This window comes from Callorhinus ursinus, unplaced genomic scaffold (genome assembly GCF_003265705.2).
Source record: "Callorhinus ursinus isolate GAN/ISIS: 27379988/994484 unplaced genomic scaffold, GSC_fseal_2.0 scaffold4, whole genome shotgun sequence".
In the NCBI taxonomy this organism is placed as follows: Eukaryota; Metazoa; Chordata; class Mammalia; order Carnivora; family Otariidae; genus Callorhinus; species Callorhinus ursinus.
This window is the reverse complement of record NW_027397066.1, coordinates 155,017,754-155,042,661: the sequence shown is the minus strand read 5'-3', so window position 1 is coordinate 155,042,661 and position 24,908 is coordinate 155,017,754. Positions and strand designations below refer to the sequence as shown.

The 24,908-nt window shown below is 48.7% G+C and overlaps 1 protein-coding gene across 4 annotated transcripts in view; it reads left to right on the top strand.

Moving 5' to 3' along the window:
* The window catches only part of DPYSL2 (dihydropyrimidinase like 2), a 120,394-nt gene that overhangs the window by 50,750 nt on the left and 44,736 nt on the right, over positions 1–24,908 (top strand). Inside the window, exons 1-4 of one of the 4 annotated variants that reach the window (XM_073892576.1) lie at positions 2,776–3,104; positions 4,931–5,029; positions 6,520–6,608; positions 8,243–8,427. In XM_073892576.1, coding sequence (XP_073748677.1) covers positions 6,589–6,608; positions 8,243–8,427 — 205 coding nt within the window. In that variant the 5' untranslated portion in view covers positions 2,776–3,104; positions 4,931–5,029; positions 6,520–6,588. Of the gene's footprint in view, positions 1–2,775; positions 3,105–4,930; positions 5,030–5,206; positions 5,226–6,519; positions 6,609–8,242; positions 8,428–24,908 lie in introns of those variants that run through there. The other 3 variants (XM_025873798.2, XM_073892577.1, XM_025873797.2) reach the window with 3 other exon arrangements.

Sequence of the window (24,908 nt, the reverse complement as noted above, 5' to 3'; positions counted from 1 at the left end):
TTACAGGAATTTTCATTGAGTGTTTGTCTAAAGACAATGTGAAAAAACAGTGTTTTAACAAGCCTATCAGTGCAGTGTGGGTGGAAAATTCTTCCCCACCCTCTTTACTTTTCTGCATTACATTGAGCAGTATGGTAAGAAATGCAGATTGCAGACAGTTCCTTGGCCAATTAAAACTATTTGGTATCTTCTTTGTGCCAAATACTCTTAGGCTGTAGTCGGAACAGACAAAGCAATTTAAACCTTAACTCTTTGGATATGTATGAGTAGAAATGTCAGTTATCATGGACTAAGAACCTCATATGGAAGGCTATCGAAATAAAGCTGATACAAATAAGACTGACATGAAAGCTTTTATTACAGGGGTGTCTGGGTGGCTCAGTCGGTTGACCGTCCAACTCTTGGTTTCAGCTCAGGTCATGGTCTCGGGGTTCTGGGATGGAGTCCTGTGTGGGGCTCTCTGCTCGGCAGGGAGTCCGCTTGGGATTCTCTCTCTCCCTCTTCCCCTGACCCTCCCCCTACTCTCCCTCTCTCAAATAAATAATCTTTTTTTTAAAGCTTTTATTACAAAGCACTTATTGGCAAATTAGTAAATAACAAGATATAGTTAAATCTGTTAAGATCAAACAGTTCAGGAGCAGGAAAATTTAACAAGAATATTTAACAATTTAATTAGAACTCATTCTGTTTTAAATTAATTTGAATCTCATTATTTGCTTGCTTGCCTAGTGGTTATTTTAATAGAACACTTACCCCCCAGCCCTTTCGGAACCTACAGTTGGCTTTCACTGGTAGCAGGGCACATTTTAGCTTTCTCAGACTTGTGACTTTAACCCTTACAGCTTGACATCAATACCTGCTGACATCAAGTCACTTTGCTCTTAGCACATCACATAGTTGGAGGGGGGGAGTGCTTCTACTTTGTTTTCAAGATGCACAGCTAATTGGAACTTGAATGAATTAATCAGCTATGGGGTTTGCTGCATGCCCTCACAGCTCTTTTCTGGGACTTTAGAATTTACCAGAATAGGAGTGAAAGAGTACAATCTTACACCTTCTGGACAGACAGGTAACCATCCAAAGTGGCCAGATGCAGAAAGACATTGGAACGTGGGCCCACAGTAGCCCCAGGATTATCTTGTATTTATCTGGCTAATCTTTGCTGAGCAGGTATGAGCCAATTAAATAGACTCTTTTATTTCTTCCCAAGGCTGCCTGATGGCCTAAGATTATGGAAGGATTCTAGCTATCGTTTGATCTCAAGCAGAGAAACCCAAAGCCATGGGCCTACCCAGACGTTTTAGTCATTGCACCTGCCTGGGCGACATCTCCAAAGAGACCCCTGGTAGATTGCTCGGGATCAAGTGGACTGCCTTATTTCTCCTATTCTGCAGTACAAGCGCCAGTATACGATTTGGACCAGCAAAGCGGAGGGGTTCCAAGGCTGTTCAACTGGTAGTGCCAAGAAGACAGGCCTTGAATGCCGTTTGAATTGTAACTGGTATCTCTGAGTGGGGAGTGAAGAGTGGCCTGTGTTTTTAACTCTGATTCCGGAGGTTTTCTCCATGACTTAGTTTCCCCTTCTTTCATTCCTCCTGCTTCCCTACAGTTCATCTCCGCTTTGTGCCCCATTGTGTGATGTGGAGGCCGGTCGACAGCACTGCAATGCCAAGTTTTTCCTTGACAGATCTGCAAGCACCGGTGAAATGCACCCCTCTATTCCCCCAAATGGGTCTGGGTGGGTGTGGCCGCTCAAGAAAGCTGGGCCCTACACGGGGCCTCAACGGGCGGCCCGCGGGCACCAAAGGGCTTTCCGGGCCGGGTTTCCCATCTCTCTCCCAGCTCCAGCAGCCGACCACAGCCTTCCCGCGGCCTCCCTTCCCTGCTCGCAGTACTAAGGGCTTCGGAGTCTGCGGCCGGCCGCCTGGCCACGGAAGCCTGCGGCCCGGCGCCTGCCCTCAGGCTAGCTTTCCTCCCGCAGCTCGCCTCGCCCCGCCGCCAGCGCCCCAGGGAGCCCGGCCGCGCGCCCGACGCCCCCGCGCCGCCCCCGCGCCGCCCGGCTCGCAGGCCCGAGTCCAGGCGCCCCTCTCTCGGGGGCTGGGCGGCGGACGGGCGTGGCCGGCGCCGCGAGCCCTCCCCGCCCCGCTCCCCTTCCCTTCCCTTCCCTCCGCTCGCTGCCATCTGAATTCCCCCGTCGACTCCTGGGCGGAGGCCGAGCGAGCCTTCGCGAAGGGCGAGGGCGGCGGGAGGAGGGCCCGGGCGCCCCTCCCGGGCGGCGCGGCGCCGGCCGGCGGTACAGTCGCGCGCTCGCCGCCAGCAAAGCCATTGGCTCGGCGCAGTCACCCCACGCGGGGCTGCAGCTGCGGCCTCCGCGGATTGGCGCGCGGGCGGGCATCCAGCGGGGCGCGCGCGGGCGGGTGCGTGCCGCACGGGCTGTAGCGAAGCCCACCGTCGCCGGGCTGGGCTCCTCCGGCCCGTAAAGACCACCCTTCCATTGTCCTCGAGTTGCTGAAGCTGTATTTGGGGCGGCTGCCAGCCACAGTCCCCAATGCTCCGGCCTAAAGAAAGGGCGCGAAAGGCGCGCTCCCCGCTCGGGCGCACGCACGGACCGCCGCCCTCGGCGGCACACTGCAGCATTTCGCGCTCTCGCGCCGCTCCCCTCCCCGCCTGCATCATTTGCATATCCCACGATTGTGGCCAATCAGGGCTCGTCTCTCTCGAAGCGGATGGCTTTTGCCTGAGAGGAAAGGGAGTGGCTGGCGGCGCATGCGCCGCGGTGGCCGACTTGAACCGAGGCTTTTATTGCTGTAGTTTATTTCCACCCCTTCCCTCCTGTTCTCTCTCTCTCTCTTTCTTTTTTTTCCGCCCTAGCTGGGGCTGTGTTGGAGCAGAGGAAGAAAGGGAGACAGAGGATTGCATTTATCCCTTCCGTTCCTGAAATCTGCTATCAGCAAGACCAGCTAAGGGGTTGCAGCTTTTTCAATCCTGCAAAAAATACCATCTCTTTCCTGGCAATTTTTGCTTAAAAGCTGTCCTCTTGAAATTATTTTTTTCCCAGGAGAGAGATGTCTTATCAGGGGAAGAAAAATATTCCACGCATCACGGTGAGTTTGGTACTTGGGAAATCTGCGGTCGGCCAGCAACCTTTTGTGGCAAAGAACATCTAAGGAATTTTTTAAAAGGAGGGGGAGGAAGAGGAACACAACTTTTCTTTTTTCTTTTTTTCCTGTTGCTAAAGAAAGCGATCGGGGTGGTGGGAGACGCAGTCATATAGAATTGTAAGCTACATAATTTGTAAGGCATTAAAATAGGAGCGTAAGTGCATTGAAGGACGTCTTAGATAGCGCGCCAGATCCGCTGTATCCTTTTATTGTCAGTGCGAGATGCTGCATTGCTGGCCTGCGGGGTGTAAGCAAATGGATGCCAGATTGAATATGCATGGTTGAAGCTCGGATATTGTTCTCCGGGCTGCGTGCTGTGAGGCTGGACTCCAGGAGCTGGATGGGGGAGATGGAGAAATGGATTCTCCCTGTGCCTCCCGCCCCCACCATAAAGGCTTTCTGGAGCCTTCCTCCGGCGTCTTAGAAAAAGGAGCGGGTTTCAGCCCGGAGGCGTAATGACAGCAGAGGGATGCTGGAAAGGGCAGGGAGTACCGGGATGATGTGGAAACGGGAAGGGAAAACAGGGACACGGTGATGAGCAGAGGAGGGTAGGGGGCCAGGCGTGGGCTTTTTGTTGATCAGGGGCTGGTTTTCGGTGGCCCTCTCGGCTTCCTCGCCCTCGGTTTGGGGCTGGAACCCTGGCAGGGCTCTGAGCTCGCTTTCTTGTGTCTTTCTGCCCCTTCTGCAGCCAAGGAGGCGCCTGTGTTGGCGCATACAAAGCGGGCTGGGAGGGTGGGCGTTGGGGACAGCGCCGAGCCGGGCTCGCGGAGGTAATGGCGCTGCGCGAGGCGCGGAGCAGATGGCCCGGCCCGGCCTCGGCAAGACAATGATCGCAGCGGCTGGAGGTGTCGGCGCAGTTCTGGGGCCTGGGGTTGTTGGTTTGTAAATCACGAGAAAAAAACACCTAAGCGATGAATTTGCGATGCTTCAGCGCTGAACCACAGGTTCTTGCCTTTACCCGCTCTCTTGCCCCCACCTTCTCCCCATCTTTTCCTGGAAAAAAATCGCACCAGCCCTAGTTCTCTACATCCCCGAATAAAATCCCGGGGAGGGAGGAACGCGAGGGAAATTCATTGTTATATAATGATGTGCAATTGGAATTGGCCAGTTGATTGCTGGGTAGAACCCAGGGCTGAGGCAGAGACCGAAAGAATCCTGGTAAACTCAAGATGTGTTTAGGGCTGGATTTGAGGGCGCGCTTTCGCTCTGGTTTCCTCCTTAGCCACGGACACCCCGGCTTCCTCTGGATGCACAAGGGCACACCCATCCGCAGGAGAGAGACGTGGAAACAAATGTAGAGGGGAGGGGGCGTGTGCTCGGGAGGACTTTATGGGATGAGCCAGGCTGTGCTACAGCGAGGGTGGGTACTAGCTTTTTCTTGAAGGCCGAAGACCCAAGATCCGAAAGGGCCGGGCGCAGGGGCACCGACCCTACGTTACGTGTTCCCTCCTCTGGAGGAAGGAGTCTGGGGAGTGGGGGTGGGGAGCAGATTTGCTGCAAGCCTCAAATAATTTGTTTTCTTCGTGAATGGAAAAGGCAGTTTCATTTTGACAGTGTGCGGAGAAAAAAATTTAAAAAGCAAACAATCAAGAGTTTTTTTTCTTTAAAGAGCGCCCCCTCCACCCTTAAAAATCTGGTTGCATTATTTTAGGACCTATATAGCGTGGTTTCCCTCCTTCCATCATCATGGCCAGCATCTTATGTAAGAAGCCTTCTGGAAGGCACTAGAGTGGACGAGGTTGTGATGTCTCATTTTTTTTTTTTCTTAGCATGATGTTGGCTCGGGGATTCGCATTGATGGCTGGGACAGGTACTGCAGTGACTAAGCGAGCTGGTAATGAAGGGCAGGGCTTCTCCTTCTCTCCTAGGTGAGATTTATCCTGTTAGAGCTGAAGACTGGGGGAAAGGGGAAAAATTCATTATAGACGGAGAAAAGGACACTGGAGCAGGTGACCTTGAGCGAGTGGCTTAACCCCTCAGCCTCCGTTTGTTTATGTGTCATAGGAATAAGAATCGGGCCCCACCCACCTCACAGATGTGTTTTCGAGGCTTTGGTGACTTAGGGTACATGACAGGATTTTGTAAAGGTCTTTACATTTACCTTATACAAGTGCAGGAATTACTGTTGACTCTTTATTCCCATTTGACTTTCTGAAGTCTATAGCAGGATGAAGGACCCTACAGTGTACAAAATTAAGATGAACTTACTGTTTTTCATTATGTTAGAGAAACAGTAAATACTTTCTATACCCGGCTGTGTGTGCATTTATGTGTAAAAGTATCTTTTTTCCCCTAGGTGTCTAGCAGCTTACTTATTTATTTATACCTCCCACCCCCTATATTTTTTAAAGATTTCTATAATTTTCTTTTTTTTGGTGGGTGCTCACTATAAAGAGCACTTAGTAGGAATACTGGTTTGTAACTAAGTTAACCATTGTCAAAGTGAATGTCATCCCTCTGATGTGTTTTGTATATTAAAAGAGCAGTCTGTGGTTCAACTTGTAACCCAGTCCAGAAGAATACAGGTGCATCTCCACTGAACCCAGGCTGTTAATATCGCATTCCATCAACAGCATTTGGGATAGAGATGAGTCATAATGTAACATTTCTGTTGCATTTCTGGCCCTCATGTGCTACTTGTCATGGACCTGTATTTTTCACCAAGAGAATACAAGTGCATCAATAATGTAGATTTTGGAACTTGCCTTTTCATCTACTTGATCACAAAACTCTACCTTTTTCTTAACAGCTTGGTAGTTAAAGTGGTGTATATTTGAAGTATATTCCCCCCTCTTTGTTACAATCTCTGATTTATCTCAAAGATAAAAAGCAAATATAAAGAACACATTGAAATGAAACTTTGCAATTGTTGAACCAAGTGTGTTTGTATAGAGTATCCCATGACAACAGACTTGGTTACTTCCCCCCCCCCCCACCAACCTTGCCAAGAATTGACTTCCCTACATGTGGGTGTATTTTTTTTTTTTTAGAATGACGTTTAGCCTAAAACCATTTAAAAAATATTGTCTTTATCTGAAATGTTTTCACTGCTCTTTAAAGGGAAATTGTTAGGTGTTCTTTCATTTTCTCTCTTTCAGTGGAAAGGGATCTTTTTTTGTTTCATTTTGTTTTTAAACCTAGGATAAGCTTTGAGCTTTTGCCAGTGTGTTCTGACTCATCAAGTGATGAATAAGTTGTCACATCAGGTTCACCTTTGTCACTGAACCTTTCCAAAATTGGCTTATTTTGAGCATCTCTTCGGAACAGTGAAAAATAATGTCCTTAGCTCATTGTCTTAGTAACAGTGTTTCTCATCAGTCAGGTATGAATTGTGACCTTATTACTTTCTTTGTTTCAGAGCGATCGTCTTCTGATCAAAGGAGGTAAAATCGTTAATGATGACCAGTCATTCTATGCGGACATATACATGGAAGATGGGTTGATCAAGTAAGTGTAACTCGTAATAGAGACAAATTTGTGTACCTTCCCATACAGCTCACGTGCATAGCATCAAACTTTGGTGACTTCAAAGACTCAACTACCTTAGGGTCTGTTTAAGTTCATTTTGATTCGTGGTAATTAGTGAATTTGAAAACTCAGATTTAGGGAATTCAAAGCCACAAATGCACACCCATTTCCTTATGTGTTACATAATTCACTCTTTTAACTGAGGTGACACAATATCTTCCTGTTGCCAGTTCAAATACTTGGTTTATGATCTATTGAATATATTAAAGGTTTTTCCTGGAATGTAGTTGTTTCCGTAGATTGCCCAATCTAAGACATAAGTGTGGTGTTCCAGCCTCTTCTACCAAGTTAACACATCTGCTTTCTTAATTAAGAATCCAAGTTGCTGGGGCCACGGGACAACAAATTAACAACCAAGTAACAGACAAAGTACTGCCTCATCCTGAGGGAATTGTAGGTTTCATTCTGTAACACAAATAAGACTGCCCTTGTGTTTATTGTGTATTGTGTTGCAGAGGAGAACCAACACAGGGTTAAGTGTGCTGAGTATATACCAGTATCCTCCTGCCCTCCAGACTGGGAGAGCTCACAGGGCCCTGGAGAAGGAGCACATCTGTTTAAAGACAAACACTGTAGCGAATGACATGTTTTAAATAAGCAGCATTCATCAAGTGCTAGCAGCAAACCAGTCCAGAGGAGTGGAAAACTGGAGTGGATGTGTCTGTTGCCTGGAAACTCACACCCTGATTTATGAACCTAAAATAGGTTTTAACGTTTCCGCATTTAATGTTTTCTCCATGTGTGTTTGCTTGTGACATTCTCTGCTCCAAGCTCTCAAATACCATGACTTTCATGTTCCATTTTCCCCCAATTAGAAGGCAGCATGATACTGGCCTAGAAGTGAGCAAGCCTGCGTGCTATTTTTAGTCAACACTAATTTGTTTTAGAACTTTATCAACTCCTCTTTGATTACTTTTTCCTTCTGGAAAAAAAAAAAAAACTGGTAGCAAGATGTAGTCCAGATGTTTTTTAAAAATTGGGAATGAATCCATGTCCCCCAACATAATATCAGTTTTTCTGTCTTTAGTATCTGAGTTGCTGAGCATATGCTTCCAGATTTTTAAATAGTTGTAATCATCCTGTTCGCTTTTTTTGTTTTATTTTGTTTTTTTCTTTTGCTTTGTTCTACTACCTTTCCACCCTGTTTTCTCAGGGTTGAAAATAAATGTTTGTAAAGTGCAGCCAGGTCTGGAGAGAATTGCTCTAGGGTAATTATTTCAGCTATGTGTGTTACAGCAAAAGTGTTGTGACCTTTTATGTAAATATCTTGGGGCTTTGTTATCATTAGATCTTAGGGGTTTTCTGGCAACTAAACGTCCTGGATCAGGGCTTCTAGTGTCTTATTTACATTTTGTTTTCTAGTATGCTCTGCTTTGCCTCTTAGTTGGGCATAGGGACTGGGGACCGCACATATTATGAAAATGAACAGTAATCCAAAAAGTCTATAGAACCTAGGGAAGGATGGTTTCTGGCTTCGTGATATGTCTCTCAGATGCCATTTGATTCAGGGATGGTTCATTTATAGCTGTTATCATTCCATCCTGTTTATTTAGGCAAATAGGGGAAAACCTGATCGTGCCAGGAGGGGTGAAGACCATCGAAGCCCATTCTAGGATGGTGATCCCTGGAGGGATTGATGTCCATACCCGCTTCCAGATGCCTGACCAAGGAATGACCTCCGCCGATGACTTCTTTCAAGGCACGAAGGCAGCCCTGGCTGGGGGAACCACCATGATCAGTAAGAGAGCTTAAGAATAATGATCTTAGAGCTTGGTAGCCATTATTGTTTGAAAATGAGTCTTTGTTGTTTGATTCTTTCCTTCTAAAAGTTGCTGGACTGAGCAGTGGATTGATTGACCACAGAAGGGGGTGGGGGTGGGACAGCTGTTTGTCTTGGTGTCCTTTTCCTCATTTTCTTGTCCAGCTCGGAGTTGTCCAGTTGAACTGGAGAATACGGTTCTAGAGAATTTTGGTAGGATAGAAGGAATGGCTTCTTGCTTTCTCTGCTTGAACTTTTGTCTTCCTTAACCTGAACATGTGATTTGATTGTGGTCACTTTAAAGACACAGCATTTGGAGTAGGTGTCAAAACTATCCGTTTTGAGCCTTTGCTCCAAAGTATTTGATTTTGGTTTTTAAAGAATTCCTGAGGGTGCCTCTTCCTGGAATGAAGATGGGGTGCAGTAAATGGAATGTTGAAGTGGGAACTTCTCTTCTACTGCTGAGAAAATCAAATGGGGGGAATATTTCCTGGCCTGGCTTTGAGATAAATGGATTTGGGAAGTCCTGCTTGGAGAGGGAGCCATGGATAATATTAATTGTCATTTAGATATGAAAATTGCCGGCACCAACAGCTGGGTGTCCTTCATACATTGCTGCAAAGAATTTATGCTTTTCTTTCAGCTAAATCTAAAACGTATTTCCTGGAGTCCTAGCATGCACATTAAGAGTTTGCTTGTAAAATGGCAATTTCCAATGTGTCTCTTGACGTCCCTGTAACAGATCTTGTTTTTGAGGAGGTGAGCAAGCTACACAGTGACCTGTCAGACACATAGGTAAAAAAAAAACCAAGTTTATCTGAGAGTGAAAGTAAATACACAGTCTATCTTCAAAACTTATAGTTCAGTTCAGAAGAGGGTCAAAGTAGAAAACTTCGCTACTTTATTCCTTAGAGAAACCCCTTTTACTGCTTATTTTTCAGAATGATGGTCTTTTCCCCTATAACTTCATGGTCCCAGTCTCTCACTTCCTCTTTTCTATCCTACCACCTAGGTGAACGTTACCCGGCCATCCCCTCCTAGTTCTGAATTCCTCTGCATTTTAAATTGCGCATTCCTGGTCTTCTCTCAGTCCCTGTCCCAGAGTGTCTGAAGGATCAGGGACCATTCTCTCCTGATTCAGCTCTCTAATGACAGAGCCTGCAGGTTTAAGCCTTATTACTTCTTTGTTTTTGCTGCACACATCACCTCCTAACCTAGTGGGGGCCATTCTCAAGGGGTGAGGGGACCCTCCCCCACACACCTCAGGACCCTGACCTCCCGGAGAAGGCTGCATTTTGTCAGTGACGTCTGTTAAGACTTACTTGGTACCAGTGGGCATGGCAGCCTGTCCTTCAAGGCCAGCTGCAGAGCCACACTCGAGCTTTGAGAAGCACAGACTGCTTGGGTGTCAGCCTCCAGGGTTAAATCAAGGTTATAATCTGCCTCCGTTTGGAGTTCATATGGGGGCCCTGTAGGCCCCCACGTTGGTCACAGAGTATTAAGAAGCCAGAAATAACATTTCCTGAGTGAGTGGTCAGTGGTGTCTCTCACTAGAGGGATTGCTGGGCTGGAGCGCTCCATGGTAGAAATGCTGCTAACCCGGAATCTGACGTTCTGGTCTCCGTCCAGCATTAAGTCGCTGTGTGACCGTGGGCAAGTCATCTCCCTTGGCGGAGCTGCTCATGTGCACGATGAAGGATTTGCTCAAGATGACCTTGGATGTCCCTTTCAGCTCCCACATTTGGTGATTCACTGAGCTCAGAGACAGTTTGCCTCTGATCAAATGCACTTCGCTCAGCAGATGCATTAAAAACCCTGTTTTTTCTCAGACTTATTTGAAAGACCCCATCATTCTGTTTTCTCCTCTCCTGCATCCCTGAATGTGCCTTTCACTCCTTACACTCGACCCATTCTTTGGGGCCCCCCCCTTCCTGCTTCTCATCTCTTCTCTGCGTTCCCGTCCCCCACCACCTTCGCCACGAGTCAGGGCATATCCCTTCTTGCTGATGCCTTGACTTCCTCTTTGACCTTCCTCCTCAGCGGCTCTGGGGTTCTTTCCCTTCATTCAGGGTGGGCTCCTTTTGAGCAGGGACAAAGGACATGTCGCTCCACCAGTCCTGCCTCTGGCCTGGGGGCTGAGAACAGTCAGCAGAAGGCCTTATGGCAGGTCAGAATGAAGGGGAAGTGAGAAGTTGGACCGCCTGCCTTACTCAGTTGGGCAGAATGTGATCGTGTTTTAATGTAGGGTTTGTGATGCAGTCAGTTAGGCCAAAGAGTAGGGGAGTTTAATGAGCACACCCCAAAGAGTGAAAGTCCTCAGCGGTGGTGGGGATGTGGTCAGAGTTGTCATACCCCAAACTCCACTGCTTTTATAGCCTGAGAAAAATATTAACTACCCTCGCAAATAACCACCCGTGGTTACTGACCTTTACAGAATGCCCACTGGTCTGCCCTAACCTTAGGATGTAAGTGGGAATAATACAGGTGAGGAAGTCAGGATTTTTTCTGCTTGCTGGTCATACATTCTGCACTGGCTTCCAGTGAGTCCCTGGCACGGGCACGATTTACAGAGACAGTTTTGCAAAGAGGGAGAACTAGCTTCGCGTGACTTTGTTGGTGCCTTCGACCTCCTCCTTCAGTGAGATCGTAGCTTCTTCAGTGAGTATGGAGGCCAAACGGAAATGCTTAGGGCACTTGAAAAGATTCAAGTGAAAACTTGAAGAAACAAGCCATCGAAGTAAATTGGTGCCCCAGAGCCCACACCCCTGTGCTTCCATCTCTCTGCTTTGCTACAAGCACATGCCCTTTGCTGTGTGTTTCTCAGGTCCGTCTGCATCGGCACTGCCCAAGGTGGAAAATGTAGCTGAGCGGTCCAAGTTTAAAAATGGAGGTGACACGTCAGCAGCAGAAAATAATATTATTGCCATCAAACAGAGCCTCCCATTGAGAATGGCACAAGGAGATCTTTGTAAGGGGCACTCAGTGCCGGGCAACTTTGCCCTTCCCATCCAGTGATGGGTGGGCGGAGCCTCCGGACGTGCCCTGCAGGCGGCTTCTAGACCGGCTGCGGGGTCGTGGAGGTGGCGGAGTTGCGTCTTGGGGAAAATGCTGCTGGCCTCCCCGGGAGCTTTATGATCATCAGTGTTAAGACCCCAGCATCTCTGGGAAACAGATGGGAATGGTTACCTCCATTTTATAGAGGGGAAATCTGAGGCCAGAGGGAAGCGCATTATTTGCTGACACTGTATCCTGTGTGTTAGTGTAGATGGTAGGTGTGGAAAACACACCTGCGGCTCTGGCTTCACCCTGCCAGCTGTGTGACCTTAAGCCTCAGTGGCTTCATCTGCAAAATGGGGAAAGTTAGAAAGATGGACTTGGAGACATTGGAACAGTACTTGGCCCGTAGTGAGCACTCAGATGTGGTAAGTTACTGTTATTCCATCTGCATTAGGTGCCAGCAACCTCCCATCTCTGTAGAGACCCCCTCTGGATCTCTGCTTTCTTAATGGAGCCAGAGAAGAGGCTCCAGCTGCAGGAGGAAGCAGGGCTTCTCCAAGCGTGGTCAGCAGGCTGTGAACCCCAGTGTTACCTGCTTGCATCCTAAAACATTCAGCTTCTTGGGCCCCACCCAGCCTATTGAAGTAGAGAGTGTGCTGGTGGGACCCGTGAACTTGTATGTGAATCTGGTGATTGTCACATGCACTTGAGCTGTTTGCAAGTATGGATCTCAGGGGTCCAAGCCAGCTCTCCGGACTCTAGATGTCCAAGACCAGGAGCCACAGATCAGAGAAGAGAGCTTGACTGTCATTTCTGCTAACCTGAACTCTAGGCTTTCCATGGAGGGGTGGAGCCCCAACACAACACACCATATGGCAGAGATCCGGATAGGACTTGAGCACGGAGAAGGTGAGGACAGACTGCTGCAGCAGGCCTGGATGGGGGTCCTCTCTCTGTCTGTGCTCTGGACTTGTCACCTTGCAGATGGGGCCCCCTGGATGTGCCTCAGGCACCTCCATCTACCTATCCCCAGGCAGCCTCTCCTGGTGCCCAACCCCAGAGAGGGCGTCCGTCACAGTCATGCTGGCTTGAACCCATAAACTCACCGTGTGCTGAGGTGAGAATGTTGTCTCTGTATTATCTCTTGCACGCATCCCATTACCGCCACTGATTTATGCCTTTGTTGCCTGTACTGGATTTTTGGCCCAGCCTCCTGAGGAGGCTCACTGCCTCCAGGATGCTGTCTCTGCAGCCTGCATGTCTCCTTGCACCCTGGGTTCTTTGGCCCGGTGGGGATCGTGCCATCTCCCTCCCATGAAGCCCTCAGCGGGCTCCCTCTTGCCCAGAGAACGCAGCTCTAGCAGCAGAGCCCTCCACGATGGGATGTAGCCCCGCTGCCCCAGTCTGGACTCACGTTGTCACCTCGGCCAGGGATGCCCTTACCTTCTTTTCTTTGTTACCCTTGGAGGCCCTGCTAGGTGTTACCTCTGTTCCAGAGCCCCCACTCGGCCCCCTTCGCTGTAATGCACCGCGGCTTCTCTGTGCCTCGGCAGTCATTGGGTCTTTATCCCGTGGCCCTTATGGCATGCATCCTGTGTTACCATTGGATCAAGCCTCCTGCCCCTTTCCTTTGCATCCTCCCCACGCACCCAGCTGTGTCTCAGCCCTCAGGCACTCCACTGACGCTTCCAGTTGAGTGAATGAATGAATGAGTGAATGAGTGAATGGAGACTCTAAGGGGACTTGGTTTCACGCTTCATCTGAGCGCGATGCCAGAGTCCTGAGAATCCCGGGGTGGGGTTAGTGTGTCTGATGTCTGTCATGGGAATTTCAGTGGAAGCAGCTGTCTCCAGGGGTGAACCCCCGTGTCTGCCGCCCCATCCCCGCAGCCAGCCTAGCGCGACAGCTGGGGGAGGGAGGCAGGAGCAGAGAGCCCGGGGCCCACACCTGGCCTCGGGTCATGATCAGGGACAGCTCCCTCCTCCCCCTCCGCCTGGATCATTCTTTCAGGAGGAGGCAGGGTTGCAGTCCCACGCAGTCGTCGTGTGAGAGCGCTCGCTCTTAGCGCACAGGGTCTGATCTGTTGGGGGAGGAGTCCTGAGTACTGTGGGAGACACAGCGGTCCTTGCCTGACACCCCTTGGGCAGGTCCATCCCAGTCTTTTCCGGCCAGTCTTGGCCGTGGAGGCAGGAGGCCTGACAGAAAGGCGAGGTGGCTTCCCACGGCCCTGCTGGCCGGGCTTTCCTCAGGAGACGTGGCTCAGGATGTCACTGTGGTACATCCACTGCTTGTCATTTTTTCATCCATGTGGCATTTGGGTTTGCTCCCTGCTTATGACGAGGACACATGTGTGAACACACACACTGTATAATATGAATTGTCTGTAATTGATACTTTGATTATTCCCTCTGCACCATTCATTTGACTCGGGTTTAGAAAGTGTTTACAAAAAAGGCCGGCCACATCAGACTAAAGTTTCAAAGTCCAGGACCAAAGTCGCGGCCACAGAATCTGCCCATGGCCTGGCGATTAGAAAGCCACGTTAGCCGATGGGCTGTCGGTGTAGGCTCCTCCTGTCCGCTGCTCACGTCTCCCCAGGCCCACATGGGCGAGGTCACTCTGTGAGCAGACACCATGGGACTGGGCCTGCCCAGGTGGCACCATGCAAGTCTCAGCCGGGAAAGGCGGGATTGGAAGAATCTGTCTACTTCCCGCAGTGTTTGGGCTGATCACCTACTACCTGCTGCTGAGCAGAATGGAGGAAGGGAGGGAAAAGGTGAAGCATCCTGAGAGATGGCTCAGCTCTTCCTGAAGGTCCGCCTATACACTTTACTAAATGCTGTTTTCATGAAGGAGGCCGTTGGGTTGGGCTCGACCAGCCAGCCTCATAGCCCTGTGGGTTTAGGGTAAGGCCCCTCCAGAAGCAGGGCTATTCCTCTTTGGGTCCCTAGGCCCTATGTCCGGGACACTGTGGCAGTTATCCTAATCTCCTCAGAGTGTGGGGAGTCTCAGTACTTGGATGCTCCCAGACTTCCCATAGAGTGGGATGTTTAGACTTTTGGGAGCTTCCTGTCGACCCTGTTGCCCACAGTGGCAGCTAGAGCCAGGAATGGTAGCGGGGGAAGTGGAAATGTTGAGTTCCAGCAAAGTCTTCCCAGTCTCCGGATGTGGGGAATAGGCTTCCGTGGTCAGCATCCTGTGGGATCAGGGTTCTATGTGGCTAAATTAGAGCCTGCATGACACATACATGTCCGAAGACACCCCTCGCTCTGTGTCCTGGCTCAGTAAGCTGGGCCAAAGACTTTCGGAGGGCACATATCATGCCCTATCCATTCATATATGGCACCTAGCATATGTGGACGCTGCCTCTCCTGGCTGCCTGATCAAGAGCTGAATGAGCCTGGACCAAAATCCGGACCCCATTGCTCCTTCTACAAAGAACTTGGTAGCTTAACATTGGTGTCCTGGGACCCCTCTTCTCGTGAAATCCTACATGGGCAGCCCTCCCCCCTCCCGCCCCTTACCACCTGGCAGATAAGGCTGATGAAGGCAGAGCTGCTCTGTCTGAACAGTGGGCTGGGGGAGAGCCCAGGTCCTCACTGTGCTCCCCGTCTTGGCAGCTCCTCTGTCTTTGGGGAATCCTAGGTCTTGGGGAAGCACAGTTTGGAAACCACCCCGTTCCATTAGTGCCTTCCCCATTGCTTCCCTTCCCTACCCAGTCACGTGACGGCTCCCTGCACAGCTCCCACATCGAGTTGTAGGGGAGGAGGGGGTTTGGTAAGAAGGGACATAACCCACTTAGTCATTGAAGAAAACTCCGAACCACGCTGGAAGTTTGGGGTGGTTTTTGTAACATACGTCCTTCTGTTCAAGACAGGAACTGGGACAGAGCACCCATGTCATTTTCCCTGCCTGGGTTTGCACTGCTTGGCTGGGCTTTTCATGAAAGCCCATAATAGGTAAACATTATGTCCTCATTTGCAAAATTAATGATACACAGTGTTTTAAAGGACAGATGCCTGTCTTAGGGAGTGGCTGGCCTGGCTGTTTGCGTTCTCCTGCCTACCATTCATAGTTCTGGCCCCAGGTCACTCCATTTTGGCCCCTTGCCCCTTTTTCCTCTTGGAGAAGACCTCCCTATTTTTTCTTGGAAAATGATTATTTATGTCTTTGGGTTTTGAGGGCTCTGCCTCTGAGTTTCTGCTCTTGTTGGGTGAAGCTGTTTACCCAAATTTCTTGCTTTTAGGCCATCCTAACTGCCATGGTAATGATAAAGGGTAATTACAGTGAGTAGAAATTAGAGTTCTTTCTGGTTAACCCATTTGGGAGGCAGCTTTCTTAGAATGTGACTAAATGTTCCCCTAATGATAGAGAGGATGTGGTGGGGGGGCTGGGGCTGTGGCCGAGGCTGCCTGTCCAGGGAAGGGAATTTTGCAGGGAGCCAGGGCAGTAGTTATAAACCTTGATTGCACCTTGGGATCAGAACTTCTGACCTAATTGTTCTAGGTGGCCTGGGCATTAGGTTTTTTTTTTTTTTTTTTTTATGTTAATCACTATACATTCCATCATTAGTTTTTGATGTAGTGTTCCATGATTCATTAATTGCGTATAAAACCCAGTGCTCCATGCAGTACGTGCCCTCTTTAATACCCATCACCAGGCTAACCCATCCCCCCACCCCCCTCCCCTCTAGAACCCTCAGTTTGTTTCTCAGAGTCCATAGTCTCTCATGGTTTGTCTCCCCCTCCGATTCCCCCCCTTCATTTTTCCCTTCCTACTATCTTCTTTTTTTTTTTTTAAACATATAATGTATTATTTGATTCAGAGGTACAGGTCTGTGATTCAGTCTTACACAATTCACAGCGCTCACCATAGCACATACCTCCCCAATGTCTATCACCCAGCCACCCCATCCCTCCCACCCCCCACCACTCCAGCAACCCTCAGTTTGTTTCCTGAGATTAAGAATTCCTCATATCAGTGAGGTCATACGATACATGTCTTTCTCTGATTGACTTATTTCGCTCAGCATAATACCCTCCAGTTCCATCCACGTCGTTGCAAATGGCAAGCTTTCATTCTTTTTGATGGCTACATAATATTCCATTGTGTATATATACCACTTCTTCTTTATCCATTCATCTGTCGATGGGCATCTTGGCTCTTTCCACAGTTTGGCTATTGTGGACATTGCTGCTATAAACATTGGGGTGCACGTACCCCTTCGGATCCCTACATTTGTATCTTTGGGGTAAATACCCAGTAGTGCAATTGCTGGGTCGTAGGGTAGCTCTGTTTTCAACTTTTTGAGGAACCTCCATACTGTGCAAAACAGTATGGGCATTAGTTTTTAAAGGTTCCAGGTGTGGCCAGGGTTAAGAGCTATGGATCTAGGTGCTTGTTCCAACAGTTGGCCTTCAGCTGAAACTGAGTGAATATCTGTCAAGGTTTTCTATTCTTTTCTATTTTACTTTATTTCATTTTATTTATTTTTGCGCACGAGAGAGCACATGAGTGTGGAGGAGGGGCATCCTCTGTCAAGGTTCTGAAAGTAGAGGTGCCCTCTGCCCTTTGCTTCCTGCTGACTCCTGTCCTCTTTGTAAAGGGAGGTGGGGGGATTGCACTGTCAGGAACCTGGGGTGTGTGGATTCTGTAGCCAGGTGTCCTCCAGAAGCTTGTGAAACAGGGTGGGGATGGGACGCCTGGGTGGCTCAGCCCGTTAAGCGTCTGCCTTCAGCTCAGGTCATGAGCCCAGGGTCCTGGGGTGGAGCCCCGCATCGGGCTCCCTGCTCAGCGGGGAGCCTGCTTCTCCCTCTGCCTGCCACTCTCTTGCGCGCTCTCTCTCTCTTTCACTCTGACAAAAAAAAAAAAAAAAAAAAATCTTAAAGAAACAGGATGGGGCCGAGCTAATGTTAGCAAAAAGGCCCTCCTCCAGTTGCTGTCCTTGGTGTCCTGGAAGGTTGTACTTGGCTAGCGCCCTAATAGGGCACTGGTTAGGACTTGGAGGAAGTGGGGTGGGAGGTTGGATGGGGGGTTGCTGAAGGCAGGGGAGTGCTGAGTGCTGGAGCTGGGATATGGACTGATGTCCCCAGCCCTGTGGGCCACCTGCTGTGGTGGTTTCCCTGAGAAAACCCTACTGTCTTTAGATTGAATCAATAGTGTTTATGAGCTAATCTCCCTCTAATGATAGGTCAGAACTGGAATCCTTCCTTGTGGGGAGCCTGTGAGGGAAAAAATCAAAAGAGCCTGGAAATAACATAGAATCATAGACTCTTAAGGCAACCATTCAGATTTTCTGTCCCGTCTGTCTCCCAGCTGGGTGAAATTTACTGGACCATGCTTCAGAGGGTGACACAACAGAACAGGGGTGGGAGAGCTCCAAGGGGCCGAAGACTTCGGTTTAATTTCCCTTTCTAGGACTCGCTGCTTGAGTGTGATCATGTGATACCTTAGTTCTAGATGGCCGTTTCCACGTCTATAACATGGGGACAGTGCAGTCCTGTTTGTTGGAGTTATGTGCGAAGTCAGTCAGGTTGTTTGTACCACTATTTGGAAATGATTGCTGTGACACTTTCGGCACACGTGTGAATCGACTGATCTATCTATCTACCTGTTATGTGTCTGTCTGTCTGATACCTGTATCTGTTTTTCTGTCTCTCGTTTATCTCCTCTCTCATCTCTCTATGTGATTTATCATCATCTTTTCTATGCATCTAGTCTGTGCATCTAGATAAATCTGTCTTATCTCTCTCTCTAATCCATCTACGTCATCTAATGTCTACCTACCTATTGATGGGTCAGTGTGTCTATTGATGAGCTGTTCATCTCTCCTGCTCCAAGGGTGCAGTCACATGCCGGCTGATTCCAGATGGCTTATCTCCCTTGTAATGGACATCGCGTTCTGAACATAGCAGGAAAAACCACTATCTATCTATCTATCCATCTGTCTGTCTGTGAAGCCCTCTAAAATGTCTTCTTATACAGAAATTGAAAATTTTACTTTTCAAGTCCCGCCCCCCCAAATAATTGCTGGAAAATTTGGGGCTCAAATTTCTTGACAACACACTCTGCCCCACAGATGCAAAGCGATGTCACCAGGAAACAGCTCATCAAGTCAGTAACTCTTGCTGGATTTGAATTTTCAGCCAAACAGGAATTCAGACGAGACCGACTTGATACTTGGTTGTGACTGTGCTGTTGGACACCCGGGCCCCTCTCTTCCCTGTGGTGGACTCATTGCAGTCTCAGCAAGGATGTTTGCATTTCTTGCTGAACCTGCGCAAATACCTTCTCTCCCTCCGCTTGCCGAGCTCACCGAGCACAGCCTGGAGTCATTCTTCTGGTGGTATTGGTGACAAATTCTCCCCCAGTGGGTGTCCCACCGAAGGAGGGCTTTAGTCATACGGGGCCCAGCACTGAGAGAGCGTGGTGAGAGAGTCCGGGCAGAATGCTAAGCTCTCTCCTCTCTGGGCAGGCATGGTGAGTGACCTGTTTTTGACATCGAATGAAGGGACCGTGTCAGACCCCCTCAGAGATGAAAGCGCCCGTCCCTGATCCATTATTGGCCAGTTCTGGCAGAGACAAATAGCTGCTTTCTCTTCGACATGCACATCTCCTGCCGCTTTCATCCAGCAGGGAGTCTTTATTATTTATTTCTTGCCTGGATTCATCAGCAACAAAATCACGGGGGACAAAAAGCAGATGGAACAAATCCATCGTGAAGGCAAGAAGAGAGTTTAGTTAGAAAACTGTGCCCTGAGGGGTTGACAGATATTTTGGGGATACACTGAGCGTAAGGGAGGGGGGATGGCATTGGTATTTGGGAGGAAATGTAATTTTTGCTTTAGAATTTTATATGCAAATCTGACAGAGTGTTGCAGCTCAAGCCCACAATCGGTGGTATGTTTTAAATGTCATTTTACACCATTAGACGGGGGGCTTCAGCCCTATAAGTAGCATGGGCATTCCGGTTCTGCGAGCGGGAGGGGGTGCTGCTGATTATCACCCCAGGACAACATGGTCAATCAGAGTGGTCTCAGGTAAACCCGGATGAACATCAGTCTTCCTCTGAGGGGCTTGCAGAAGGCTTGCATTGACTTCTCTTGCTTGCAGGGATTCCCAGGGTGGAGCTGCATGATTGTCTTTTGCACTTGAGATGATTAGAAGAATGTGGGGTAACTGTGAGGGAGCAGGTGATCGGTACTACTTATTTGGGCATCGATGCTTGGCCAGCTCTATGCCCGCCATTTCTAGTCTTCCATCAGCCCTGAAGATGGGTGGGCTTCTGCTCATGCCATAAATGAGGAAATGAATGGGAAGCCCAGAGAAGCCAGGTGACTTGCATAAAGCCATGGAGCTTGCAAGTGTTAGTGCTGGGATTCTGATCCAAGCTCTGGGCTGACGGCACTTGCAGATCACAGAATAAAGGGGTACTGTTTGCTTTTTAACAATTAAAAAGTGTTCTTATGAATGCTGTTCTGTGCCCAGCGTTGTGCCGGGTGCTTCACACATATCCCAGATGCAGCCCCCACCTTGACTTTGCGATCAGGCATTGGGCTAATATCCATCCCCAAGAAACAGAAGGATTTTGGTGTCCGAACTCTATATTGCTCTTTGATCCAACTTTCATTTATTTACTTTTTTAAAAAATTATTTACTTATTTGAGAGAGAGTCAGCTAGAGAGGGAACACGAGCAAGAGGAGAGGGAGAGGGAGAAGCAGACTCCCTGCTGAGCAGGGAGCCCAATGCGGGGCTCGATCCCAGGACACTGGGATCATGACCTGAGCCGAAGGCAGACGCTTAACTGACTGAGCCACCCAGGTGCCCCCCCACCCAACTTTCATTTAAAAGTATTTTTTCTGTAACATTAAAGGAGGGAGTGATCAGATAGTGATCATCCTCTCTAAGCAGGAGGCTGTGCCCAGTGGGGGAAGGTGCTCATCAAGGTGGTGGTAGGGAAGTATCCGGCCATCCCAACAGAAGCACCGGATTGGTGCCCTAGATTGCCCTTCTGAGTCCCAGGGTGTATCTGGAGAGTGATCAAGAAGCATAACCAATGCCATGCATTCATCAGCTGAACTTGACCCTGCTTCTGGGAGGCCCAGGAGCTCTTTAATGTGCAGGGCCTGATTGTGCTGAGTCTGTCACCCAAGCAACTTCAAAGGTCTTCTTGCGCTTGCCTGGGCCTCATCTTTCCTCATTTCTCTGACTCATTTTGGCATGGTCCCCCCGCGAGGTTCACTGGGCTCAGCTCTTCTCGAGTGTGATTGGGAAACACCTCAGGCAGATGGCATCGTTTGAGGAGGAGCAAGGACAGGGAGGAAAATCCCACAGTTTTTCAGAGTTGGGATTGCTGTTCTGCACATTGTGTTTTCCTTTATGGAGATAATCCAAGGAGAAGCATGAGGTGGAGTGGAAAGAATTTGAGGCCCACACTTCTTGACGACACATCTTAATGGAGCTAGGAATCAGGAGATCTTAATTCTGGAAGGGACTCTGCTGCGTATTCATTAGCTCAGGCAGGTGGCCCCTTATTTCTGTCTTGTTTTTGTTTTTGTTTTTTTAAAGATTTTATTTATTTATTTGACAGAGAGAGACACAGCGAGAGAGGGAACACAAGCAGGGGGAGTGGGAGAGGGAGAAGCAGGCTTCCCGCAGAGCGGGGAGCCCGATGCAGGGCTCCATCCCAGGACCCCGGGATCCTGACCTGAGCCGAAGGCAGACGCTTAACAACTGAGCCACCCAGGCGCCCCTCTGTCTTGGTTTTGTCAGTTGTCTGAAGGGCCTGGGTGAGACTTTCTTGCCTGGTAGGATTGAAGGAAGGATTCAGTGGGGTGGTGCATTTGACAGGGTTTGGGCGGGTTTCAGATGGGGGTGGGTGGGAAGTTGCCCCTACCGTCCAGTTTTGCTCCTGAGAGTGAACACTTTTTATCAGGACGAGTGGACACTGAAGTATTTGAAGGGGGACCATTGTTTTGTAGTGATCGACTTCAGCAATCACCTCGCATTTCATCATCTATACACCTCGCCTTCTTTTATCGAGATTCGAAAAATGGGCAGGATAGCTCTGAAGTGGTTTTTTTTTTTTTTTTTTTTTGGACATTATGGTAGCATATCCTCTCCATCACCCAAATTTCTTTTCTTGCTGAAAGCATTTAGCTCTGTTATTGGAGAGTTCTCCCCTGGCCCCAGGAAACATAGTTTTCACCTTACTTTGGAAAAGAAGGATTTGCTTTGCTGAATTTTATATCCTGCTTAGTGGAATATTTAAGATACCTGATCATTTTCTCCCTTATATTCTGGGAAAAGGCCCATTTGTTTAATTAGAAAAAGGTACTTTTAAATAATGGCTGGCTCCAAGGACAGGTAAAATTTTAACACCAAACTCTTGGCTCCTGGGGGATGGATGATAGTGCAACACCTGATTTTGAGCCCCAGGTGAGGGCTGTGTCTGGGATTTAGAGATCGTTTATTGCTGTCTCTTCATTTTGCAGCAGGGAGACCAAAGCCCAGGAGGTGGGTGACCTTGGGGTTAGGACAGAGACCGCTGCTGTGCCCTGTCCCCCATGGGGCATGTTTCTCTCTGTACCAGCGTGTCTTAGGTGCATTTTCGTTCACTACCAGCAGTGAATGCTGGCGGAAGTTCCCTCATCCTTCTCACGAAGAGAAGCTTCCGTGCAAAGCTCATCTCTGTGGAAAAGCTTCCTTTCTAGAGACTAGCTGGAAAAGGTGTCATTCCTCTTTGTGGTAAAACGGGGGTTTTCATTAAATGGCCAAGCCTCTTAGCCTTAGAAAGACAGACTGGAAAAATCTGATAAATAAAAAAGAAATAGATTCTCTTCTCTAGGGGGACGGAAAGTTTTTATCCAACTATATTCCTGCTGCCTTTGGCTTGAGGGATTAGGCATATGACTTTTATGTCTCAGTTCTGAGAGTCAGATGATCCCGAGACCATGTTCCGTGCAACATTTCTGTTTCTATGACATAAATCGCCGATTTCCATTGTCTCCTTGCCAGTTAAAGGTGGCCTCTAGCAACTGTTGGGTTTTCCATCCATGACTGTGCCAGAAAATGTTATTTTCCTGATTGTGTTCCCGCTTCATGACCCTTGCCTTTTCTCGTTCTCTGTCCTGAAGGCAGTTTGCACTAAAACCTGCCTAACCATTCTGCTTGTTCCTAGGAATTTCATCAAGAAGAGATGCTGAGTAACAGAGTCTCATTAGTTCAGGCTTGCTTGCTTCCTTCCTTCATTCACTCATTATTTATTATTTATATGTTGGTTTGCACAAACTATATTGACTCTCTAAAAGTTAAAAAATCTATGTATAATTTATAGGCTACAAAACTTAACTCTTTTCAAGGGTATCATTCAGTGGTTTTCAGTATATTCATAGAATTGTGCAGCCATCACTACCATCTGATGTCAGAACATTCTCACCACCCCCAAAAAAGAAACTCCATACCAGTTAGCAGCTACTCCCCACCCCTAACTCATGCCAGACACTCAGCTACTCTTCGTCTCTGTGGATTGGGATATTTCATATAAATGGAATCATATAACATGTGGCCTTTTGTGTCTGCCTTCTTGTGTTTAGCAGAACGTTTTCAAGGCTCATGCCTGTCATAGCATGAATCAGCACTTCATTCTTTTGTGTGGCTGAAAAGTAGCGTGTTGTATGGATAGACTATGTTTTGCTCATCCGTCGACCAGTTGATGGCATTTGGGTTGTTTCTACTCTGTGGCTGTTGTGAGTGATATAATGTTCAGTGGGTGGACAGATTTGTATGTGCACATATGTTTTCGCTTGTCTTGGGTATATATCCAGGAGAGGATGTGCTGGGGTTTATGCTAATTCTATCTTTAACTTTCCAAGGACCTGCCAAACTTCGCTAGTGGTACCATTTTCTGCTCCCACCAGCAGTGTAGGAAGGCTCCAATTTCTCCATAGCCTTGCCAACACTTGGTATTGTCTGTTGTTTTGATCACAGCCATCCGGGGAGCTGAGGGTGGGCGGGGGCGGGCGGGGGCGGGAAGGGAGTATGTCATTGTGGTTTGACTCTAGGGCTTTATTTTGAGGCCAGTCTGCTTGTTCCCTGCCTCTTAGTCACACTTGTCGTGATCTGTGATGTGAGAACTTGGTTTTGAGTTATGTTTTCCTAGTCCTGCATGTGGGCATCTGATGTGACAAGTACAGGGATGCTCCTCTCTATGAGACAGAATCACTAAAATCAGGTCTACCCCAGAAAAGCAGGGTTCACTTTCCTGGTTGGCTGCCTCTGCCCCCTCCAGATTGGTTCTTGTCTTACCGCATGGCCCAGAGTGAGTCCTGTTTTGCTGCCTTTGTGACCATCCTTCATTCTGCTTTATGGTGGGATGGGCAGGTCACTGCCCTCTGCCAGGGAGGGAACTTGGCAGAGGCTCTTTAGCCTGCCAGGCCCGGGGAACTCCTGACTGAGTACTGGAGATCTCCCGGGCCAGTCCATTCCTGCCTCAGATGGGCATCCCCCCCCCCCCGTCCATAGGAAATAATTACCTTCTGCACCGATAGTTACAGAGCCCTTTGCACACAGCTGCTCTCTCCCTCCTGGCACCCTCCTTTTCACATTCTGTAAGATAGGGCGAGAAATGCCCCCCCCTTCCCATGAGGAAATTGCAGAATAGAGAGGTTAAGTGACTTCCCCAAGGCCACCCAGCTAGTACAAGGCCAGACGCAGACTCACGTCCTGGTCATCTGGTGGCATGTTGCTGGGTCTCTGTCATCTGGGGGGGGGACATCAGACATGTGAACGTGGTTTCAGGACGTGTGCTGGATTTGAGGTGGCTCCATCGTTTGCTTTCTGGATGTTTCTGATGTAACGGCGATGAGAACCTGCTGGATCTGAGAACTGACAGTGTTGTGCTTAGGCGGCTGAGGCTGCATTCATGTGGGCTGGTGGAGGGCGCTAACGAGGATGTGGTCACTTTCCCCGTGCCATCACAGCTATTGCTTTGTTTAAACAAAGTTAATTAGTGCTGTGGTTTCCCCTGCTAAGAAAACCCTGTTCATTCATCCATTCAGCTGATGTTTGTTACGCCACTTGGTAGGTACCCGTCTAGGCATTAGAGCTGTGGTCCCTGTTCTCAAAGAACTTGCAGGCTCCTGGGGAGACCAGCAAATGAAAGCTTACCATGTAATGTGGTAATCCCAACAGTAAGGTTCAGGGGCAACTGAGAAGAAGAAATCTTTAAAATCAGCCTGAGAGGGTCGGGGGAGACTTCCGCCGAGGCTTGAAGGCGGGTCAGGATTTTGCCCTAGAGTTCGGTTGTGGGGTGGGCAGCAGGAGGAGGTGTCCAGCCAAAAGCAAGGCATGGATGAATGGATTGAGGCATGTGGGACCTGGTAAATAAGAGTCTGGCATGCTTTAGAATTTTAGAATAAGTAAATCAGTCTTGTTGGGTATTTAAAAAAAAAAAGTTTTAGCC